The 22,406-nt window shown below is 34.0% G+C and overlaps 2 protein-coding genes across 3 annotated transcripts in view; one reads left to right on the plus strand and one right to left on the minus strand.

Moving 5' to 3' along the window:
• Positions 1 to 5,360: 5,360 nt before the first annotated feature.
• LOC116774996 (cilia- and flagella-associated protein 58-like) lies at positions 5,361 to 21,306 on the plus strand. Its single transcript, XM_061524035.1, has 19 exons — positions 5,361 to 5,513; positions 7,356 to 7,484; positions 7,855 to 7,948; positions 8,194 to 8,329; positions 8,564 to 8,741; positions 9,424 to 9,543; positions 9,741 to 9,935; positions 10,289 to 10,410; positions 10,806 to 10,945; positions 12,013 to 12,151; positions 12,685 to 12,734; positions 12,928 to 13,106; positions 13,825 to 14,034; positions 15,694 to 15,844; positions 16,105 to 16,229; positions 17,027 to 17,184; positions 19,840 to 19,957; positions 20,067 to 20,133; positions 20,735 to 21,306. The coding sequence occupies exons 1-19, from the start codon at positions 5,436 to 5,438 to the stop codon at positions 20,905 to 20,907; spliced, it is 2,562 nt and encodes an 853-aa protein (XP_061380019.1). The 5' UTR covers positions 5,361 to 5,435; the 3' UTR covers positions 20,908 to 21,306.
• Positions 21,295 to 22,406, minus strand: part of LOC116774935 (C-terminal-binding protein) — a 50,591-nt gene continuing 49,479 nt past the window's right edge. For both annotated transcript variants that reach the window (XM_032667723.2, XM_032667722.2), the window contains one exon: positions 21,295 to 22,332. In XM_032667723.2, the coding sequence (XP_032523614.1) occupies positions 22,270 to 22,332 (63 nt within the window). In that variant the 3' untranslated portion in view covers positions 21,295 to 22,269. The remainder of the gene's footprint in view (positions 22,333 to 22,406) is intronic.

The raw sequence follows: 22,406 nt of genomic DNA on the forward strand, positions 1-22,406 counted from the left end.
AACGTATAATGAGCAAGAATGTTAAATATGTCCTACTGTAAAAGACAGTACTTAGTTAAGTTAATACATATACTTTTTATTATATATTTAACTAGCTACCAGCCCCGGCTTCGCACAGGCTCTTTACAAAAAATATAAAATAGCCTTTTTAATTTTGAAAATTATTAAATTTATATTATGATAACTTCCAAATGGTACGCCCGATTTAAATGATTTAAAAAGTAATTTACAGATACTGATGTAGGCTTTAAAACGAAGTAATTTATTTTGATAAGAGTTAATACCCTATTTATGTTTATAGCTTTCCATTAAACGCTTTAGAAATGCCAATTTTTAAAAGTTGTAACATGGATGGATACATATACTACCGCGGACTTTTCTGTAGACCTATATAAGATATGTACACAATTCCACCATATATTATTTTGTTATATCTCAAAGACTTTAGGCAGCGTTTTCGTTAAAAGCTCTCAGACGGCTCATGTTTTCCCAACATCTTCAACAAATATCGTTAATGTACACTCAAGTAAATACAAAAACTTTACAAATTATATACTAAAACCTCCCTCGATAATCACTCTATCGAGTGCTGATAACTGTTTGATAATCGGTGCAGTAGATTGTCCGTTTATCGCGAACAGACAGACAGACGCGGCGAGGGACTTTGTTTTATAATATGTATTGAAGTAGATTTCATATCTAATTTAGTCTGTAGTACGTTATGTAGTGCTTGGTGTTAAGTATTGAACAAACAGCTTACACTACACTCGGCGTGTTTATTTCCAACATGTAGAAAACTTTACTTGTATTGGGTATTTTCATGAATTAGTTCAGAATAGTTTAGATTCACTTTACATAGAAATAATGCTACCATAAGATAGCCTTCGTTCATTCATTCGTTGCATTTGTAAGGAAACTCGATGCTCCCTACCTCCTTGGTACGAAGATTTGATTTACTTGTGATAATTGTACTGTTCTATGGAATTTTTGGACGTCCAAATAGAAATTTCTTAAAATAAAGTTTGTGTATTGTATATATATGTGTGTGTCATGTGTGTTTAACGAGTCTATTGATCGTTGTGTGATTTATTTGGATATTTTGTATTTGTGCTTGCGTGAATGTGTGAGTAAGCGCGCGCCTGTGTGTGTGTGTGTGAGATTTAACAAAAAATAATGATGTCGTATTCTAAAGCCATTTTTATTCGTTCATTCATATTAAATAAGTCTAAGTGTGAAAATTTACATTTATTTTTTTCGATATATTTTTTAAGATACATCTCCTGTATTCTGGGCATGACTTTGCATTTCTTCTGTCAGCTTACAAGCTATGTTCACTTTGACGATGCGGACCAGTAATGGTAATACTGATGGGGTGAATGAAATTATTGAGAATTTTTGTTACCACTGGTTCTCATTCTTTAAAATAAATAGATTAAAAAGCGATTGTTTTAATAACGTATCTATTTAAATTTGGCCTTGTAACTATTAGATGTAAGAGAGTTAGTTAAAATGTTATTCTATTAAACAGACCTAAGTGTTTGGAGGTTGTGTACGAATTAGAGCGCGTCCGTGGATAATGGTATTGACTTAACGAGTTATTGAAGGGTCATTATGTTTGTGGGAAGAAGGATAGTTTTAGCGAATCACACATAAGCAAGGTCAAACAGGAGAAGCAAGGTCAAGCAGGTTAAGTTAGGGAATAAGAAAGGGATTTTCAAAGACTTATCCTTATTATTGATCGTGAGAATAGTTTAAAGTACATTTCTTTACAATAATCAAATATTAAAATGAATTTTCATAAAACGTAAACATTATTGTACCCTTTAAACTCTTCGTTTTCCATTTAACTAATATATTATACAATCCTTCTGTCCGTTCTCTTTGAAGAAATTTTCTTTGTGTGTCTGTTGTTTATTACACAATAACTATTGACTATCTGAATGTTAGTTTAGTATTTTAGCAGTGAATCTATAATAATGTTTATTATATCCGTGGAAAAGGTTTCTGCCGTTCATCTCTTAACTAAAGTATAGCGTAAGGTAACTAACTGTAAGGCAAGTTTGTAGGTTAATACAAATTTTATTTTCGTCGCATTTCTTTTACTTATCTTTTTTTTATATTAATATAATACTGTAGTACTATCTACAAAGCCTTTCTTAAGTTTTTTAAGAAGACATTTAATTTTAAAATATTAATTATTATCACTGATACTTATAACTGACTGACTAACTTATAATGACACGTTAAGGGGAAGTTTATTATTTGCTCTCAATAAATTCGTTTAAATAGACATTATCAAAACAGATATTTTTTAATATGTGTGTTAGAGTTGAATTCCTCGAAAAATTACACGTTTTTCCAAACAGGAAGGATATCACTTAAATTTTGACGTATTAGAGCTTTAGATGTTGACTTATTCAAAAGTAAACATGATAAATTATGTGTAAAAATAAACAGCGTTCAGAAACGGGTGACGGTGACGAAATTAGTAAAATGCGGATACGGATACATTCGCGATACTTAGAAAACAAAACGGGGAAATACCGTTTTTGTAGTCAGAGACTGCAGTGTCACAATTCTGAAGAATTAGATCTATTTTCAGCACAAACTTTTTTTTTTCAGTTTAAATTAATTTGATGTCATTTTAAGGTTAAAATTTACTTTCCTTTCCTTCTTTGGTTATTTTAATTAATCATTAAGAACTATATTAAAATAGATTTGGCATTACGTAATCGTAATTGTTTTGTGGCTTATCCTTCAATAGAAGTATGTATCGCTCAGAATTTCTGATTCTGATAAGTTATGTAAGTCAACAGCTATCTAATGAAGTTCAAATATGATGATCTGTAATTTAAATGTAGGCAAAACAAAGCGACTCCTATTCACAAGTGATCAATCGAGTACATAAAAAATGTATTACTTTTTCGCTATTCTTCACAACATAATGGTAGTAAAACTAACAATATTTGCTCGTTCTGTTTAAAGAAAATACTTGGATTTAAATTTTCCTCCTCTCGTTTCAAATTAATCACAAAAAACAACGAAAAATCTTTCATTTATTTCACTATAGAACTCGTATTATAAATACTAATATAGGATGTTAGTGATGATGTCTGTTCTCTTTAATACAAAAATTACTTTTTTTTTTAAATGTAACTTTACAGTTAAATAGCTTAGATATCCTAAAAAAATCAAGGCTGTAATTTATTACGGAATTCAGGGTTGCTACTATACGATCGAGGCGGAACACTGACCAGTTGCATTGCGGTTGTCACTTGACAAATCCTATATAGTTACATAATGTCTGTTTTTTTTTATAACACTGTTATAAAAAAACAGACATCTCACTGATTATTTCACTCTGGACCAAATTCAGTTACACCTCGGGCGAAGTCGCTAGCGAAAACTAGTATATTCATATTCGATGTTAACAACTTAAAATTTTGTTATATACTCAATTAAATTATACATTTATTTTCGTATAAAACCCTCTCACGTTATGAGTAATTTTTTTTTAATTTCTCACTTGTACACAAATGTCATCAGGTGAGTTTCGTTCAGGAAAGTTAACAGGTGAAGCAATCATTTAAATACTTTAGATATATGGATTAAATAATGAACTATAAAAAATGAATAAGTCTTAAACATTCATAATCTATAAATGTATAATATAATCTATATATATTATATAGATTATAAAATCTATTGGAACAAAAATTAAATAAATTGCTACTTAAATTAATTGACTGTAATAAATAAATCTTATTATATTGCTGTAGGTCGCGTTTATCATAAGAAGATCATTTACATTCAGTCATTCAATTGTGTTTTGAGCAACATTTGTGTTATGTACAGTGAAAAAAAGAGTAAATTTGGTAATATTTTTTGTTATTCAATAAAGAAAAAGATGATTTTATATCATATGCATGCTCACCAATAGTTTACATTGACAAACTGTACAGGAATATCCACGTTTTTCATCCACAGGGCTACGTTAATTGTGCTTATGAATGGAAACATAAACACTCTCCGTGTTTAGTATAAACCTACTCGTTACGAACTCTTACTAAGGTTACTGATAGTTCTTGTCATATAAAATTATTAAAGTTCACTCAGAACACTTACTCATTATACTAAAAAATAATCAAAGGGAGATAAATAGTCAAAGAAAAATCTTACGAGATTAAGGTCTCTGCAATGTCTAGTCCACCGGAGTGTAACTTCGTAATAGCTTAATAACCATCAGTATTTTATTAAAATTCTTATTCTACTGTAACAGATATTTGATAAAAAAACTATATTTGACCTAATTAATAATATTTTTCTTAAAAAACTCAAGGTTCTTGAGATGACGACATTCTCTATCCGTCTTAGCGCCTAAAAGGAAATTTCCATCTCAATAATTTGCGATTTAATTTACACATAGACAAGAATCGTCATTACCAAGCCGTTTAACTGGGACGCCATTCTTATTTAAATACAAATAATCATTATAGAATTTATATTTTTAAATTGAAACCTTAATTTGTTTGTTTCATTGAGATCAATTATAAATTTTCACAGCGGTGGCTAAACAATAATTTAATTATGCAACATTGTACTATATATATATTTAAAAGTAATCTTTCCCAGTTACACGTACTAATACTATGTAGTTATGTTTTATAACAACGTTCTTAACGTTCAGACTCCAATCAAATGTCACTAACTAACTGATTGTTGACATCCTCATTATTAAAAATTATCATTTTCCCCCACAATTATTCTATTACCGAATCAATTTCAGCTCACTTGTTCTTTTCGAGGGGCGTTGTTTAAGAGCGGTTGTTAATGGACCTGTCATTTTTCAATATAGAATAATAATTAATTTGTGGTTACAATACCTACAACGGAAAATATCTCGCTTCACGCCTCTGTCTCTTAACCGTTGCCCCTGTTGTCGCATTTTTTATTTTATTTTAGATCTGTATATACTATAAGTAATTTTAATAGACGTAAATGATAATTTTTTTTTATTTCAAAATTATCACGATAAAATAAAAATTATTTCCGGGTTAGGATTACATCTCCATGTTGCCATATAAAAATCGCTGAAACGAAAGTCGTTACAAACAAAATGATTGCAATCTGTTATAGGGATTTCAATTCAATTCCAATTATTATTATAATATTAATGAATGAGAGACGGGAAACTCTTCGTATGCAGTGTGACGACGGAAACTTGTGTTAAGCATACAGATACAATAATATGATCAAAAAAGTATGAATAAAATAAATATAAAAATACTTGTTTGATTGACGTATTGTTTCCGTGGCAAACTTCACAGCAACGGCTTGTCAGAACCGTAACCATAGCGACCACATAATATAGTGAATCGTTTAATTTTTCGAGTGTTATTTTTCTGATTATATTCTATTATACTAAGTGATCAAACATGGATGACGAGGAGGAATTCGGGGCAGCCATCACCATCGGCTCCGAGACCACGGAGGCTGAAAAGGAGTTCGAGAAAGTATGATGGATCATCATATATATATTATAAAGATAATAATGTGACCAAGTTTCACGGATACGGATACTACGCGTCTATTATTATTCTATATCAATATGTTCCCGACGTTTCTGTTAATTTAAATAACGGGCGGACGAGATTGAAAGTGTCAGCCAATACACAGGATCCTGTGATCCTGTCTATTGCGTACATTTAAATGCGTACACGCGGAAATCTTAGATAGCATTACACAAGTTTTTTATAATAGGAATTAATTTAACATGAACATTATATTTAACATTCAATTTAAATCTCCGGGGACGAATAAATGTTACATTTAAATAACAATGTTAACTTAATTAATTGTTATTGAAATTCCTTTATAGTTGTTCATTTGCTTCAGCCTGAAATATGCATCGAAATGTATTCTTTGAACAACTAGCTACATAGAAATAACATTAACTCGTACAAATATTTAATATATCATAAATAACATAAAATTCTAACAAATATATTTATAAAATTATATTGATAATTAATATTAATTAAAAAAATATATTCTTAAAAAATATAAGCCAAAATTTTATGAGATCTGAAAGCATTAAACACATACTGTTTTGAAAAAATATATGTTTTCATGGAAATATATTATGTACTATATATATTTCATATTTTTGCTGAGGTGTTTTTTTTTCTTATTCCGTTTAAAACACAACTAGCTGTTGCCCGCAGCCTCGCCATCATATAGACTCCCTTCGAGATTCGCGTCATCATTCTTTGAGATTGTATTTGATTTTCCTAGTACCCCTCATCAGAGATCCTAGCCTGACATGAGACTATTTAAATGAAACTAGTATTATTCGGATTTACTGCGCGGATTTTATTATTTAAAAACTACATAATCCCGACGTTCGGTTACTTTGCAACAACCGTGATCACGGGCAGACGAGGTTTTTAAATAATAAAATCCACGTAGTAAATCCGAATAATACTAGTTTTATTTAAATGAATACTCGCGAAAATCTTAGATCTCATTATGACATGAGACTATCTCAGGACAAAAACATATGTAAATCGGACGTTCATTGAAAGAGTCATAACGTAACAAACATAATTGAGTAGCGTATGTCTTCCCGTTGGAAGTCGGCTAAAAAGTAACTTTAGTTTTCGTTATAACATTACCTAGCTGCGAGTGAAAGTCTCGTCGAAATCGGTCCAGCCGGTTTAGGATGTAGAAGATCAAACAGACAAAAATTTTAATGTAAACATTGTCTAAGTTAAAAGCTGTTAATTTGAAATTACACAGACATTTTAATTCATCTGTGAATATATTGACTTCGGCGCAGGGCAAAGGGTTGAAGAGTTGAAGAGTTGAAGTACATACACAAATTTAACTGTTTTAATCTAAGAGAACCTTTTTCACTCTCAACAAAAACCTTTTTTTTCTAATATGCCAGGTGATAGTCTCAACTTCGTCTGTTTTGATAAATATTAACAAACAATTGCTACTTGCAAAAAATACTGAATATTTATTTTTTAGATAATTCATTGTTTCTTAAAAAGACGATTGAGTTGGGACAAATTTTTCCAAATATGAACCAGGACTGTGTAAGAAAATACTTCAGTCTTTTTTTGCTATATCCAGTGATGAAGCCGGAATTCTAACGGTTTATTCAAATAAATATAGAAAACAAACAAACCCGTGTGGAATATTCAATGGAATTAGGTTATTTTGAATATAATTCAATAATAGTTTTGATATATATAATATTATATTAATATAGTAGATTTTACGGTAACATTGCTTCTACTTACAATTTGGATCATCACAAGTTTTAATGTTGGTCATCCTTACGTTTCAAGGTCCTGGAGCAGATGCGGGAATCTGAGGGCTTAAAATTATATACAGATGTGTACACCAAGCTCTACGACTCGTATTACAAGATGAAAGAAGAAAACTTTAAGCACCAGGAAAGAATCTCCTATCTTCAGGTTGAGTTTCTAAGCTCTGTGACTTTCATACAATAAATCAAATCGGGATATAGTTTAAAATATGTACTTAAAAAAATTAAAAGACCTTGCCCGCGTGTTGGACCATTATTCGCATTTCTTTGTCTACGAATCTCTCAAGAAGTATCGCTCAGATTGAAATGAGTTTTTTCTTATTTTATAAAGTAAAGATAGATATTGAATTTTGAGTATGAAGCAACTAGTATTTACAATCATTGAAATGTGACAACGTAGTCATGTTACGTTTCTGTTCCTGAATACGCTGTTTTTACATGTAAATATATATATATATTGTTTCATTTATATGTTAATATTCTGCTTTATATTGGCAAATAAATTTTTGAATGACCAGGGGAAATTAGGACGTTATGACACTGTGGTCTCGGAGTACTTGACTGAGATATCAGATTCAGCTAAAACTATAGAACAACTGAGAGCTGAAATAGGTAAGGAACTAATGTATTATGAAATATGATTATTTTCTTTCTACCTTTAAACTAATGTTAGTAATGAAATATTAGTCTCAATATAATCAAAATATTGTTACAATAGTTAAAAGAATAGGAAATCTCTAAAGAAAATACTAGATACTTATACCGGTGCCAAATAATTAATATATTTACATCAAGAGTAAAGAATTTCATCAGTGACAGATTGGTAAGGTTCTTAACAATGTATAAACCATCTCCAGATGAGGCTAGATCATTGGCAGACGCGATGCACTCCAGAGAACTGGCCGGTGTGGAGAGTCTTGAAACTATGAAGAAAACTGTGGCAAGGCTTGAGAAGGAGCTGGACGCCAGGAAGAAGGCTGGCGACGACGACGCGTGAGTACACCATCAGGGTTCAGAAATATTACTACAAACACATACAGCATACATATGTTACAAACTCTACTATTTCCGTCGCATCCACGATTTAAATTTTAAAAGATACTGACAGTAAGAAAAATTAGAGTAATTAACTTAAGTAACATTGAAGGACTAAATGTGATTTGATTCATTTGGATAAAACAAGGTCTTATTGTAATAAGATTTTGTGTATTGCTATTTTAATGCCAGTGGTGCGACGTCAGCTGTGAAGGAAAAGGAGAAGTTTGAAAAGGAGAAAGCTCGCCTGCAAGGGGAGTTAGACGGAGCGACTCATAGACTGACGAACGCGCTCAGCTACATAGAGGAGTTGGAACAGAGGAACACTCACGCTGAAGAGAGTATAGCCAAGTTGGAGGAACAGCTGGAGGTGAGGGTGGAACAAGTTATATCGACAACAATAAGTATTTTATACTTTTCGTCCGTATCAAAACAAAAAAATATTCACTCAATACCAAAGATAAGACTATACAGATATGACAAATGCTTTATTCAATTCTCGTATCGTCAACTCCTTTCTTACTGTTGTAACAGTACATATCGATGTTTGGGTTCGTTATGTGTGTGTACATTACGGATATAGTAATATATATATCATATTTTGTCAGCGACTTCACCTAATGAACCTCGGAATTGTAATCAGAGGAATGTATAGAGTGACAACAATACGTTTCTCAATCATCCGGCAGCGACATCTACAGTGTGTCATGTGACTTCAGATGCAATACAACGGTTAAGCCTTTATCCCGAGAGAAGGAATGAAGTATAGTCTGCGTCTTATTCGTGTATCTAAGCAACATTACTGTAAGGTTTTAAGTAAAAGGCCAACGAACGTTCATAAATCTTCACAAACTTTCTTATTTATAATATTAGTTGGACTTCCATTTATGCTTATACATATGCGTGTAATTTTTGGGCTATGGTGATCCTATGACAAGCAATAGCATAGGTAAAATAGGTTATAAAAATTAAAAAGGCGAGAGCGCAAGCGCAAGCCCTATAACCTTTTTTTGCTACTCATCAGCTCACTTGAAAGTTCAGGTTCATTCCAGGAAGCGGACAATAACTCCGTCCGTCAGAACAGGCTCGTGGAGCACCTGAAGAGTGAAAATAACCTGATGAAGAGCGAAGTGGAACGTCGAGGAGCTACGATAGGAAGTCTTAACGATAAGGTCCTTATAACAATGACTTAGAAAAAAGTTCGTAAAGATATCGATTAATGAGTAAGTTAAATTATAAAAAAGTTTTATAGACATTTTGTTTAATATATAAATGAGAACAAAGTCAAAGAAGCTAAGAAAATGTGAGTATATTTATCAATTTAATTACCTCGTACGTACTGCTTAGCTTAAAATCATTACAACTGTAGCTCAGTAGAACGGAGAAGTTTCTGGAAAGGCGCGACAAACAGCTCAAAGACATGGGGATGAAGTTGGAACAGGCGCAACTTGAACAGGAAGCGGCCTCCACCAAGGCAGCGCAGCTCAGAGACCAGCTCGACAACACCAACGCCGAGTTCGATAAGACAAAACAGACGCTGATCAACACAAGCAAGGAATTAAAGGTGTTCTAATGTTGAAGGCTGCTTAAATTAATATTACATTAGCGTTACTTTAACTCCGAGCACTGAAATGTGACTTCCAATACAGTTATATATATATATCTCAATATACATTTGAGTGTCGGATACATCGTACATGTTGGTGTTAATGCTAAGCATCTCGCCTGGATTCATTCCCTTTTTGTCCCAAATTGGTCGTGAATAATAGATCTGGCTTAAATAAAATTAAAGACTTCCGTAGTAATTAGTGATGCTGTTCAGTTATAATGAATCCCTATGAAACAAGTCACAGACAAACTTTTTAAATAGTTTCCGCCAACGGCATGGACGATGTTCCTCATAATCAATTCTTCCAGAACACAATAGATGATGGCAACAGACTTCGTAACGAGGTGTCCAAGTTAACGAAGACGGGGCTCCAGCACATGAAGAAGTTCCAGCTATTGGAACAGGCTAAAGCTGGCGTGGAGACTGACAGGTGGAAACACATTGAATATTTTATATAGTGTAGAAATAATTCACCAAGTAACAACATTGTCATGCCATCAGCATTAATCGAAGTAAGTTAAGATGTATTAAAAATCAATATAAAACAAACTATTTCTATTACTAAAAACTTACAAATTCATATTAATATTTGTTACATCTTCCGTAAAACTTAATCTCACTAATTTTTTAAGACTCCGTTTTGATGTTTCTAAGACAGAGTAACAAAATTGAACCAACCTATACACTTAGGAACCTCTCATTAATTTCCGCGAATTCCAATATATGCTCTCGAATAATGTCGAAAATTATATATAGGTTCACTGCTCACTCATAAAATAAGTTACAACAAAAACCTAGCGAAGACTTACTAAAAATATATAACAGAGAGAACCTGCGTCAACAAGTGACTGTCATGGAGCGGGAGATCATGCTGAGCAACAAACAGTCGGAAGCAGACAAGAGAGAGATAGAGAATCTGAACAGAGAAAAGGACATCATGAACAAGAACATGCAGAAAATACAGAGTAAGAAGACCCTTGAAAAAGATATTGAAGTTAGTAGAGCCGTGCTGTGGTCAGTTACTACTGCTGAAACTTGGGCTGACGGACCTCACGGAAGATCGGCGTGAAGTAGTCTTTGATGGCTGCGTTTCGTCTGATGAGTGAGAGAGCTGGTTGCCCTTTCCCTGTTCCCACCCTTTCCTGCCATTTCCTTATTCCCACCCCTCCTCTTCCTCAACAACCAAGGTTGGCACCGCATCCGTAACATATCTTATGTTGCGTATGTCCATGCGTGACGGTGACTACTGCCCGTCAAGTAGGCCGTCTGCTCGTTTGCCACCTTTCGCATATAAAAATTAATGTTTTCGGATTTAACAGTGATTTTCATAATCCTCATCATACTGGACGTTTCGGTTAGTTTGCAGCAACCGTTACAGTCAATGACAACCGCCGAAAGTCTTAGATCTCATTATAGGAACCTCCTTATATACGACAGGTAGAGAATTAAGACAGTACTAGAGAGCAAGAGTTTCAATTCAAACCCACACATTTAAGAGGCGCTATTACTCTGCTATGAATTTATGACAATCAGTTTATGGTTTATACTCTATATTTATTTATAAACTTCGTTTGTGCTTCGGAGTTTGGTGAAAAGAGTCGTTAATAGTATTTGATTGAGTAAAATAGACGTGGTAACCAATTGGCAGCGCCATCTGTAGTCTTTCAGGTCAACTATACGCTGCACAGAACTTTTGAACAAATTCTAACCTCAATGTCTAAGCTGTATCATTGGATAATTTCATCAACATGCATTTAGTAGTTTTTTCGTATGAACCAACAGACACACTAACGTCCTCTCAAACTTTCCCGTGTATATTAACAGGATTTATCATTATGAGATCTAAGACTTTCGCGAGTATTCATTTAAATGAAACTAATATTTTTCGGATTACTACGCGTATTTTTTTTTTTAATTAGATACTCCCGACATTTCGATTACTATGCAGCAACCGTGATCACGAGATCACATCTCGTCTGCCGTTTCGCAAAACATTAGTTTCATTTAGGATGTACCATTGTTATTGTAACAGATGAGGCGATGGAGAACCTTCAAATAATAAACCGTCTGGAACAGCGTCGCAAACAGCTGGAAACAGAGCTGGATGTGAGCGCGGTGCAGCTCAACAAACAGAGGCTGGTCGTCAGACAGCTGGAGAAAGATAAAGACAGGTGGTATAACCTGGAATATCATGATAACACCTGGATATCACTTTGTCATGCTGGTCGCTTTTCTTTGAAGTTTACTCATTAATGGACACCGGTTTAATATAACTAATGTACAATAAAGCGTTAACCAAATGTTCAAAGAACGGCATTTATGTAAGTTTATTCTTACAATAAACTTCGAAATGAAAAAGAACAAAATAAATCGAAGTATATTAGAATCGATTTTGAAAACCGGTAATGATCATTGTGTCACTATCAATACACTTTCATAATACTAATTAATCGATTTTCAAACTGATCGTAACTCGTTTGAATTCATCCGAAACTGTAGTAGACTTAGACGGAACGAGAGAAAAGTCTAAAGCGTTCTTAATGACGTGAAGCAATATTTTTCAATGAGTTGACTTCCGTCCGCTTGCTCTCAATGGAGTCGGAAATGTTATTCGTAGTTTGTTTAAATATTCACATCGCACAATTTTCATTCAGCCCGTGTTACGATGAAGTTCCGTTTTACACACAGTCGTTTTTGTTTTCAGAATGCTGGAAGAAACTATAGCTTTGAACGAAAAAATAGACGAAGTCTCTGGTAAATAAAATTAAAATGATGTTTTAATATCACTATGCCAAAAAAATTATAGGTATTGTTATGAAGTACGACCTAACAAAAGATAAACAGAACTAATTCTTAAATCACACCCCATTTTTGGATTTGAATTAATATATAATAATTTTATAACTAGGTCATGTATAATCTGTGGTAATACTCAAAATTTTAATAGAGGAGGTGCGTTTGCGCACCGCGGACATCCTGGACCTTAAGAAGGCTCTGCGCGAGGAGTTGATCAAGAGTCGCAAGCTATCAGTGGCCTTGGACACCACACGCGCCGAAAGAAATATGCTGCATAAAAACTATACCGAAGCGCTGGACGAGATACAGGACTTGAAACAGAAGTTGAAGGTATGTCGATATTTATGCAAAATATCCCTTATCGAGTACAAAACAAATAATGTGGTAAGCTTGTAACGAGTCGCAGGATTCCGGATACAGGTGAATGAAACGAATTGTATAGCGAATACTTTCATACTTTCTATATGGTTATTTCCATATAATGTCCGCGGAGGTCGAAAGTATAAGTTTTTTCAATAGGATATACTTAATTCCTTATCTTACTTTTTCTTATTTTCCGTTTAGAAATGCTCTATAAATTACTAAACTATAAAGCAGACTAATTAATTACAATATTTACAAAGCCTCAGGGACACATGAGATACGTAGGTAATAAATAAAATAAAAAAGTTGTCTAGCTTCACGCAACGATAAGGCTTTATTACTCATACCGTTCTAGTTTCCGTATTTTTATTTCTCCCGGCTCTTATTAAGATCAAATACAAATTTGACATTTAGTAATACTTTCAAATTCGTGCTTTTTTTAACCGACGGTCAGAGATAAAAAATTCACAAAAATCTATGAAGCGATTACATTGTATTATTGTTGTATTGTATAAGGAAAATTATTATTGTGAACTATATTTATTGATCAAAGTGTAGCGAGCTTGTCGCTCACGAATATATAAAAACATAATATTATAACAACCAAATACTATATATTTTTTGCTTAACAAAATACGATTAAATATTTTCATATCTTTATTCATTTATATCATTTAAATTTTAGATGCTGGCCTATCAGATAGAACAGCTTAAGGAGGATATAAGCGGGAAGGAGACCGGCCTCAAGTCCTGTGAGGGTGCTCTCCTGAAGTGCAACAAGAAGACGGAACAGCTCAAGTCCGAAGTGCAGGCTGGACTGACCAAGCTGTCGGAGGCGAAGGCCGACATCACAGCTCTAAGACAGGAAGAGGCCAGGCTCAATAGGATCGTCCAGGTGAAGTGACGGCCAGCACACATACGATGAGGAATACGAAACTCACCTTACGATGCAGTTTGTGTGAGGAGGCGGAGATGTCAGGAGTAGTGTGGGAGTATCAGCACATGCTGAGGTTATACAGTATAGAGATATGAGAGATATGAGATTATGTACTATATTATATTATGTATACGTATTGTATAGACGGAAGTCTTTGTGCTGAGGAAAGAAAAATACCAGCGTGAGCGTTTTAGTTCAGACTTTTCTAATGATTATTTTTTTGTATCCGATGCTTCATTAATTATTACCCGAAGCTCCGTGACATCCACACAATCAGCTTGTTGAGGGATGTCACTGGTTCAACTCTGACTGCCCTTTGAAAGTATTGGAATTTTTATAATCACGTTCAAACGATCCTTTCCTATCACGAGTACAGCGACTTGTTAGTTTGTATTTATGCGTCCTGTCATCAAACACAGAATGATAATTGCCGTTTAATAACCATTCACTCTTGAAATCTTTTCCTGTGACGTTTCCTTGAAATTATTTATTTTTTCTTCATGTGACGTCTTTTAAGTCGATTAGATTTGTCCGATAAGGAAAACACAATAAATATGATTTTCTTATAAGGTGATCATATGTAGATTAAAAGTTATTTATGTCACGATGTCGAAAGGAAATGTTATACTTATGGGCTGATAGAAAGTTTTTGTACCTTTTTTATTAGTTGCCTGGCAAATGAGTGCGCTAGAGGAAAATGTAGGCTTATTTTAAGTTCTCAACGTCACTCTACACACGAAGCGTCTCTCGTATCTCATCCAATAACTTACGTTAATGCTATAATGGTGAAGTAAATGGTGAAGGAAAATATCGTGAGGAAACCTGGTCTTATAATTTCTAATTATAAGATTGAAATCACCAACCCGTCTTCAGCAAGCGTGGCGATTAATGCTCTAGTCTTCTCCATGTGAGAAGAGGCCTTTGCTCAGCAGTGGCCTTCGATAGGCTGATGATGATGATGATGAATGCTATAATGTGTTAAGATTGATGAGTGAAATACTTTAAACGCTCCGTATGTAGTGTGACGCCGACTCGGACTAAGCACAGTGATCGGAACGATCAGCACAGACACATTTCTGTTAAGACCTGACTAACTATTGAAGTATTGAAATCTTAATATGTATTCAGCGCCGCTCACGATACACTGTGCGTTACACGGCTACCGTCCAGAGGAAATTATCGAGACGACTTAAGTGGATTACATACAACACCTAGACCACAGCTTTACTTGAATTCGATGTAGTTCGTGCTCTAAAATAATAGTATGAGATATCAAGATGTAATTATGTACATACAGACACTGTCACCCTCACCTTATGTAGTGATTAAAATACATTACATAATAAGCAAATATATCTGGTCTTAAGTTAGACGGTGTCTGTACATAAACTAGTTGTGGCAATAGCTATAAAACAAATTTTGTATGAAGAAATAAAATCACTTCTGTTCTATTGAAAACGTCTTGCCCTGATGTTAGGTATATAATAATAACAAGAAAACAATTTGCACTCGTAAATATTTACTTGAAAAGTTAGCGACTTAACATGAAGTAGACTATCAGCTTGTTTTTGATGAAAAACTTGCAATATTATAAATATGTACATATTAATTCCCAAGGAAGGAGATTCAGCAAGAGCGAAGCTTATGAAAGAATTGGAGGGTTTGATTAATGAAAGAGACGTAGTGGGGGCCCAGCTCGTCAGGAGGAATGACGAGATATCACTCCTGTACGAGAAGATAAGAATATTGGAAGTCACGCTGCATAGAGGTTGGTCTAGAACTATATTTTAAGACAATTTTAAAACTTTAGCTTGCTAGTGAATCTAAAGAAGACTATACTTTAATATCAAATAACCTGTTCCATTTATTTATGAATAAAGAAAATCTTGGAGTAGAAGTCATAACCAACGACATCTCTTGACCCTTAACTTAACCAAGCATTATATTTTATTAGTCATACTTACATTAAATTTTATACTTTTCCTTTAAGAATCTGCATTAAGACTGTATGAATTGTTATCAAAACAGGTGAAAGACAGTATGAACAGCGAGTTGAAGATATAAGACTGCTCCGTCTAGAAATCATAAGATTGAGAAAAGAAAAGAATTTGCTGTCAAAGGGCATCGAAAACATGACGGATCTGCGGTTGGAGGTAAAGTTATTGTTTATGGATTTATGAATTACGACAAAGGTGACATTGCTTACATAAAAATGGTTTTACAAAGTGTATAGAATAGTCCTCCTTAAAAATAATAATTGAATTAACGTTTTAATTCCATCCGACGAACTCCTTCGCGTTTCCTCCACACAGAACTCAAGATTACAATTCATCCAACAAATAAAAACGTTGACATTGGCAGAATATTACACGATTCCTGTGCGAATGGACACATAGTTTAAAAAAAATATATATAAAATTGTACACTTATTCAAAATTTTCATAATAATTAATAAATTTATTAATTGAAATTACAATACTAACAATTAATAATGACTATGAAACAATATTGTGTGATAGCATTTTGTCGATTGGTTTCGGTGTGTTTAAAAATTGTAGAACATTCTATTGTTTATAAATTGCACGCAATGACCGGTGATACAATGTAAGGTGGTGATTGTTAGCAACAATTACAACCCAACATTGACTGCATCAAATTTGTATTTTATTATACTGCTGTAACACACAACGATACCCAAAAATAAAACTATATTTATTTAGAGATTTATTAAAACTACTTCCTAGCTATGAATACGGGGATATCCTAGTATCCCCTAGCAATATATATAATGATAATTAAAGGAACCAGAATTTTGTATCTTTACTTCACATACGGAGCATATTGTACTACTGATTTCGATTATTGAATGAGGAACGATTTGTGAGTAGTGTGATGACAAGTGCTTGTTATCGGCCTAGGATGAAACTATTATTGTCTTCGGAATCTGTAGGTCTTCAATTTGGAACGTGAGCTGGGTCGTGAACGGCTCAGGGTGCGGGCCTTGGAGGAGGCCTTGGAGACGCCGCTGAACGTTCATCGATGGAGAAAGCTGCAGGGAACAGATCCTGAGAGTGTACATCTAACACAAAAATTGAGACTCACACAGAAGTAAGTGGATAAACTCAAATTAAGACATAACACTAGTTTACAAAATTTAAGTTTTTGTTTGTTGCCGCGAATTTTATGGTTAATAATGTTAAGTGATGATTTGTTTATGTCAAATCTACCCTCAAAATTTCTTCAGCAGCTATAGTTAGGTTTTTTTTGGTTTTGTCATTTAAGCTTATAAATTAATTGGTAACGGTCGTATTTTTGTGTTTTGAGATAAATATCTAAAGTTTTTTCAACATGAGCAGTTCAAGGAAATGTTGTTTGAATAATCCAGATCATTTTTGTTACATTTGCGGAGAATATGCCTTTAACTATTGTAGAAAAGTTATATCACAGTTGGTGAAAAATACCTATTTTGAGTATTTTGGGATGCCTTTGGATAAAAATGAGAAGTCTTTGGCGCCTAATTGTGTTTGTAAATCGTGTGTTGAATATTTAAGATTATTGAAAAGTGATAAAAGAAGTACCTTTAAATTTGCAACACCGACTATTTGGCGAGAACCACAAAATCATCTCGAAGACTCTTATTTTTGTAGCGTGAATGTAAACGGTTTAAACACTAAAAATCGGGCTAAATGGGTGTACCCCAGTACTAGTTGTGTTCAACGTCCAGTGCCGTAGCGATCGCCTAGGTCTTCAGTGCCTACAAAGTTATCAGAACCCTTAGAACAAGACATTGAACGACATCACAAAATGATGCTGATTTTGAAGGTATGTTCAAAGAGTCATAATGCGTTACTCAAAATGAGTTAGATGATCTTGTTAGAGATTTAAATCTTTCTAAACAAGCTTTAGAATGGCTAGCATCAAGGATCAAAGAAAAAAAAATTGCTTTCCTCGGGTACTAAAATAAGTTTTTATCGTGAAATAGAGAAAGAATTACGATGTTATTTTTCCGAAGAAGACGGTATTACCTTTTGTTCAGACATCAAAAACTTGTTAATAAAAATTGAGGGAAACGATGGAGCCTGGAAAGCAAAATATAGTCCACAATTCATTAGTAGCTGGTGACTAAATCATCCTACCACCATTACATATAAAACTGGGCATCATGAAACAATTTATTAAATCACTACCCAAAGACGGCAAGTGCTTTTCTTACATTTGCCAAATATTTCCTCAAGTCACAATGGGAAAAATTAAAGCCAGTATTTTTGATGGCCCCCAAATTAGAAAACTTATAAAAGACACTGAATTTAAAAAGTATATGACAGATTTACAACTCAAGGCTTTGACAGCATTCGTCTGTGTGATGCAGAATTTCCTCGGAAATAAAAAATTACATTGACCTTGTAGAAGACCTTCTCTTACAATTAAAAAATATGGGATGCAATATGAGTATAAAACTCAACTTCCTACATAGTCACTTGGATCAGTTTCCGGAAAATTTAGGGGATATGAGTGAAGAGCAGGGGGAGCGTATGCATCAAGACTTACGCATCATGGAAGAGCGCTATCATGGTTTCTGGGATACGAATATGGTGTCTGACTATTGCTGGTCCTTGATACGTCATTTTCCAAAGTCTACACATCAGAGAAGATCTTTAAAACGTAATTTTCTAGAAGTTAACGATTAAATATGTTTTTTTTTGTAGTTTTTCTTAGTAAATACGTTTTTTTTCTATTTATTCTTATATAGCTGAAACTGAAAAACTAGAGCTGATAAAAATATTCTAATTATATTTTTGGAAATGGCATAGCATATCTAATCAACAACAATTAAAATTTCTTTGGCAACAGATGTACTGTAAACTAGTGTAATCATTTTACACAGGAAGAGTTTAGCGCGATCATATTTTTTTTAGATTTACCCTTTAAACATATAGCAGTTTAGTTTATAAGACTTGTTACATATAACTAAATAAAGGATCGCATTCAAAATAATCTTATCTGTGGTGTCAACAGAACAGCTTATTAATTTTTATACAAGTTTTATTACAAATAAATTTTAATCTAACAGCTGTCAACACATAAATTGCTTCGATGATGGTCGCCTGTTCTTAACATATATTATATTTCGAGACATGTTTCAGTCTCATTTAAGATATTTCTTTTTTCAAGATCAACCTTTTAACCAATACAAACAAGGAAATATTTCTGGCTCTTATTATTAATAAGTTATAATCTAAATACGATAGAAATCTGTAAGGTGTGGACAAATCAAGGTCGTATCTAAGGAAATGCTCATTGTTAATAAGGAACAACAGATTATTATCTTTTTTATATAATTAACTTTAATGACAGGCTGGCGAGGGTTCCCTCGCCTGACATTTAACATCTCTAATTACGGTAAGCGGTGACTGAATCATGTTATTTACTTTATTACCGATGATGACAAGCGAGAAGGTTTGCTAAAATTTTTAATAGCAATACAGATACTTACGAACAAGTTTGTGACTATGGTAATGGTGTTACAATTAAGTTGTTAATTGTACTCCGTTGATGGTGTGCTCTAAGCTTTACTAATGGTAATATTTGAAAAACCAAAAATTTTAAAGGGTTTTTAAAATGTTGAATCTTTTATAATAATTGTCATATCGGAGTTAAATAAAAACGAATTTAAAAGCATATACGATCAACGGACGTTTATAAAACAAGGGGTTCATCATGTACTTTACTTTGAATATACAACTTAATATTTTTGTCCTGCAGAAAAGTCCTTGCCCAAAGCGAGATGCTCGTACTCAGAGACCGTGAGCTGAAGGAGACTAGGAATTTGTACAGCGCCGTCAAGGATATGCTGGCCTTACAACCCAGTCCAGAAATACAGGTAAATGATAATCACATAGAAACGTTATTATACAGTATATATATGTATTATGTAATATGAAATATGAATATATTAAGTGTATTTACGTCCCTCGTGTGTATAAATATAGCAAACGTTGAACCGAACGCAGCGTGCCCTAGTCCAGAGAACCAGCAAAATGAAATGTCTCATCGCAGGTAAGACTCCTTATTCAATACTACTTCATGCCTGCGACTTCATCTTCACGGGTTTCATATACATATATGTATTTTATTGTAAATAATTGATTTGCAGCGCCATCTATGCTATATAGTCTGTGACACACGATTTCATGCAATTCACAACTATCATGCGGTTGTTTTAGTAAACCAAGTTTTTTTAAATGTTAATCTATATTATTCTGATGTTTAAGCTTAATAACTGAAAAGTTCCAACAAATTCCTTTCGATTGGTTTTACGTGACAGAGCAAGTGTTACAAGTGGCGCCATCTGTGCCGTACTCATAACAACATACTATAATCCTTAGAATTACTTTTATGACTGATCATAATTAATTATAACACTGAGCCATTAACTTATTTGTAATTTTGTAATGGCGACATTTAAGTATCGACTTGTGTTTGGAAACTATAAGTAAGTACTGCCTTCAGCCACCTTGTAGGACATTAGTGGAAGTAACGCTGAACATTGAAAAGCAAGATTGAAACTGTAGCTCGAACAACAGCGACCAACGTAGATTATCCTCACACCTTTTATTGATAATTTAATGTAATATAATGTGACTTTTATAATGTCAAGAGCTGAGCATGCGTGAGAGACAAGTGACGGACTTCAGACTGGAGCTGACGAAAGTCAGCGACGAGCTTCACTCCTACAAACAGAAGTACTTCGAAATGAAGCGCGCCCTGGACGCTGATGAGGCGAGGAGGCTCAGGGTCCCGTCCCCCGGCAGCGCGGATAACAAAATATAACCGGCAATAGATGTACTCATCAATTTGGATGAGCTTTAAATCGATTAATCGGACGTTTGAACGAACTTCATTATTTGTTAAATCGATTTGTGTTGGTCGAATCGGTTTTTTTTTTTAATTTAGTTGTAGTTTTGAAATTTCCTTTTATTTGTCATTAAATTTTTAAGATTTATGAATTAAAATCTCGAAGCCTTTTGCGTCCACGATGTAAAGCCACAGATTAGTTGTAGTTGTGGCTACATTCAAATAGTTTGTTTCTATAAAGATGGCAACACCGTATTGTACAGACCAACTGTATTATAGCAAGTATTGTACAGTTTCTCCTCTGTTGTGCCAATTTCACATCAAAATGTATCGGGATATATAACAATAAATAAAACATCCGAGTCATTAATCCGAAAACAATTGTTTTATTTAAGAACTTTTCACTTTCTCATAAAATATACACATTGTTTTTGTCATTAAACTAAACTGTAAGTAAATACTAATTTTAAATACCAATCGTCACGACGTGGCCGTGTCAGCTGTAGCGTTATAATTGGTGTCTCATGTACAAATCCATCACTTAATTCTATTTAGAAAAGAACAAAAAAAAAATTATAAACCAAAGCATGATTTTGTACATTTCAAATAATAAAAAGAAATATATATATATATAGAACACAGGTCCGTCTGTAGTAGTTAATTTAAATGTGATGATAGAATTCTACAGTCCATTCGTTTCTTAAAATGATAAATTTGGGTACGAGCGCGGTTACAAATGCTAACAAATGCTGAATCTAGCGACGGGCGGCGAACGGACAATGTGTTTGGCGACCAGCCTTATGTTACCGAGGTAGAAGCCGATGACATCCATACACTAGAACGATTTACATTTAACATTAATTTGGACAGTTAACTATATCGAAACGAGCGCGATAAAAACTTTCTCAATATCATCTATATAATAATCGTATTTATATTATATTGAAATGTTACTCTAAGTACAAAACTGTCGACCGCGGACCGCCCCGCCACGCCGCCGCCAACATGCACACACCCGCGATACATAACAGTATACATTATATATTCATATACACATCCGTGCCACGGACCGCTCACTGCGTACACTTACACCTACCACTTGTCCGCATACACAAACTACACACGCAGCGTTACCGGTCTTTACTTCGCGTCTGTCCGCCGTCACCACACCGTGAGTGTAGGTCTAGTACCGCTCCGTGCCGGGCCTGTCGATGCGAACTCGTGTCGGTGTGCAGCCGATGGAATCTCCACTACTATGTTTTTGTTTGTTTGTCTGTTTGTTTTGTCTGTTCGTCTGTCAGCGCGGCGACGGTACTGTAACGTATCGTGCGTCCTTCCTTAGTGAACGTCCGAGCTCTCCTGCTTCAGCTGATGATTGGCCGGGTCCGACGTGTTTATCGGCTGGGGATTCAAATGTACACACATTTTAATACCATTACAACACGCGGACAACAAAACGACTCATCGACACACAC

Source organism: Danaus plexippus, chromosome 23 (genome assembly GCF_018135715.1).
Source record: "Danaus plexippus chromosome 23, MEX_DaPlex, whole genome shotgun sequence".
NCBI lineage: Eukaryota > Metazoa > Arthropoda > Insecta > Lepidoptera > Nymphalidae > Danaus > Danaus plexippus.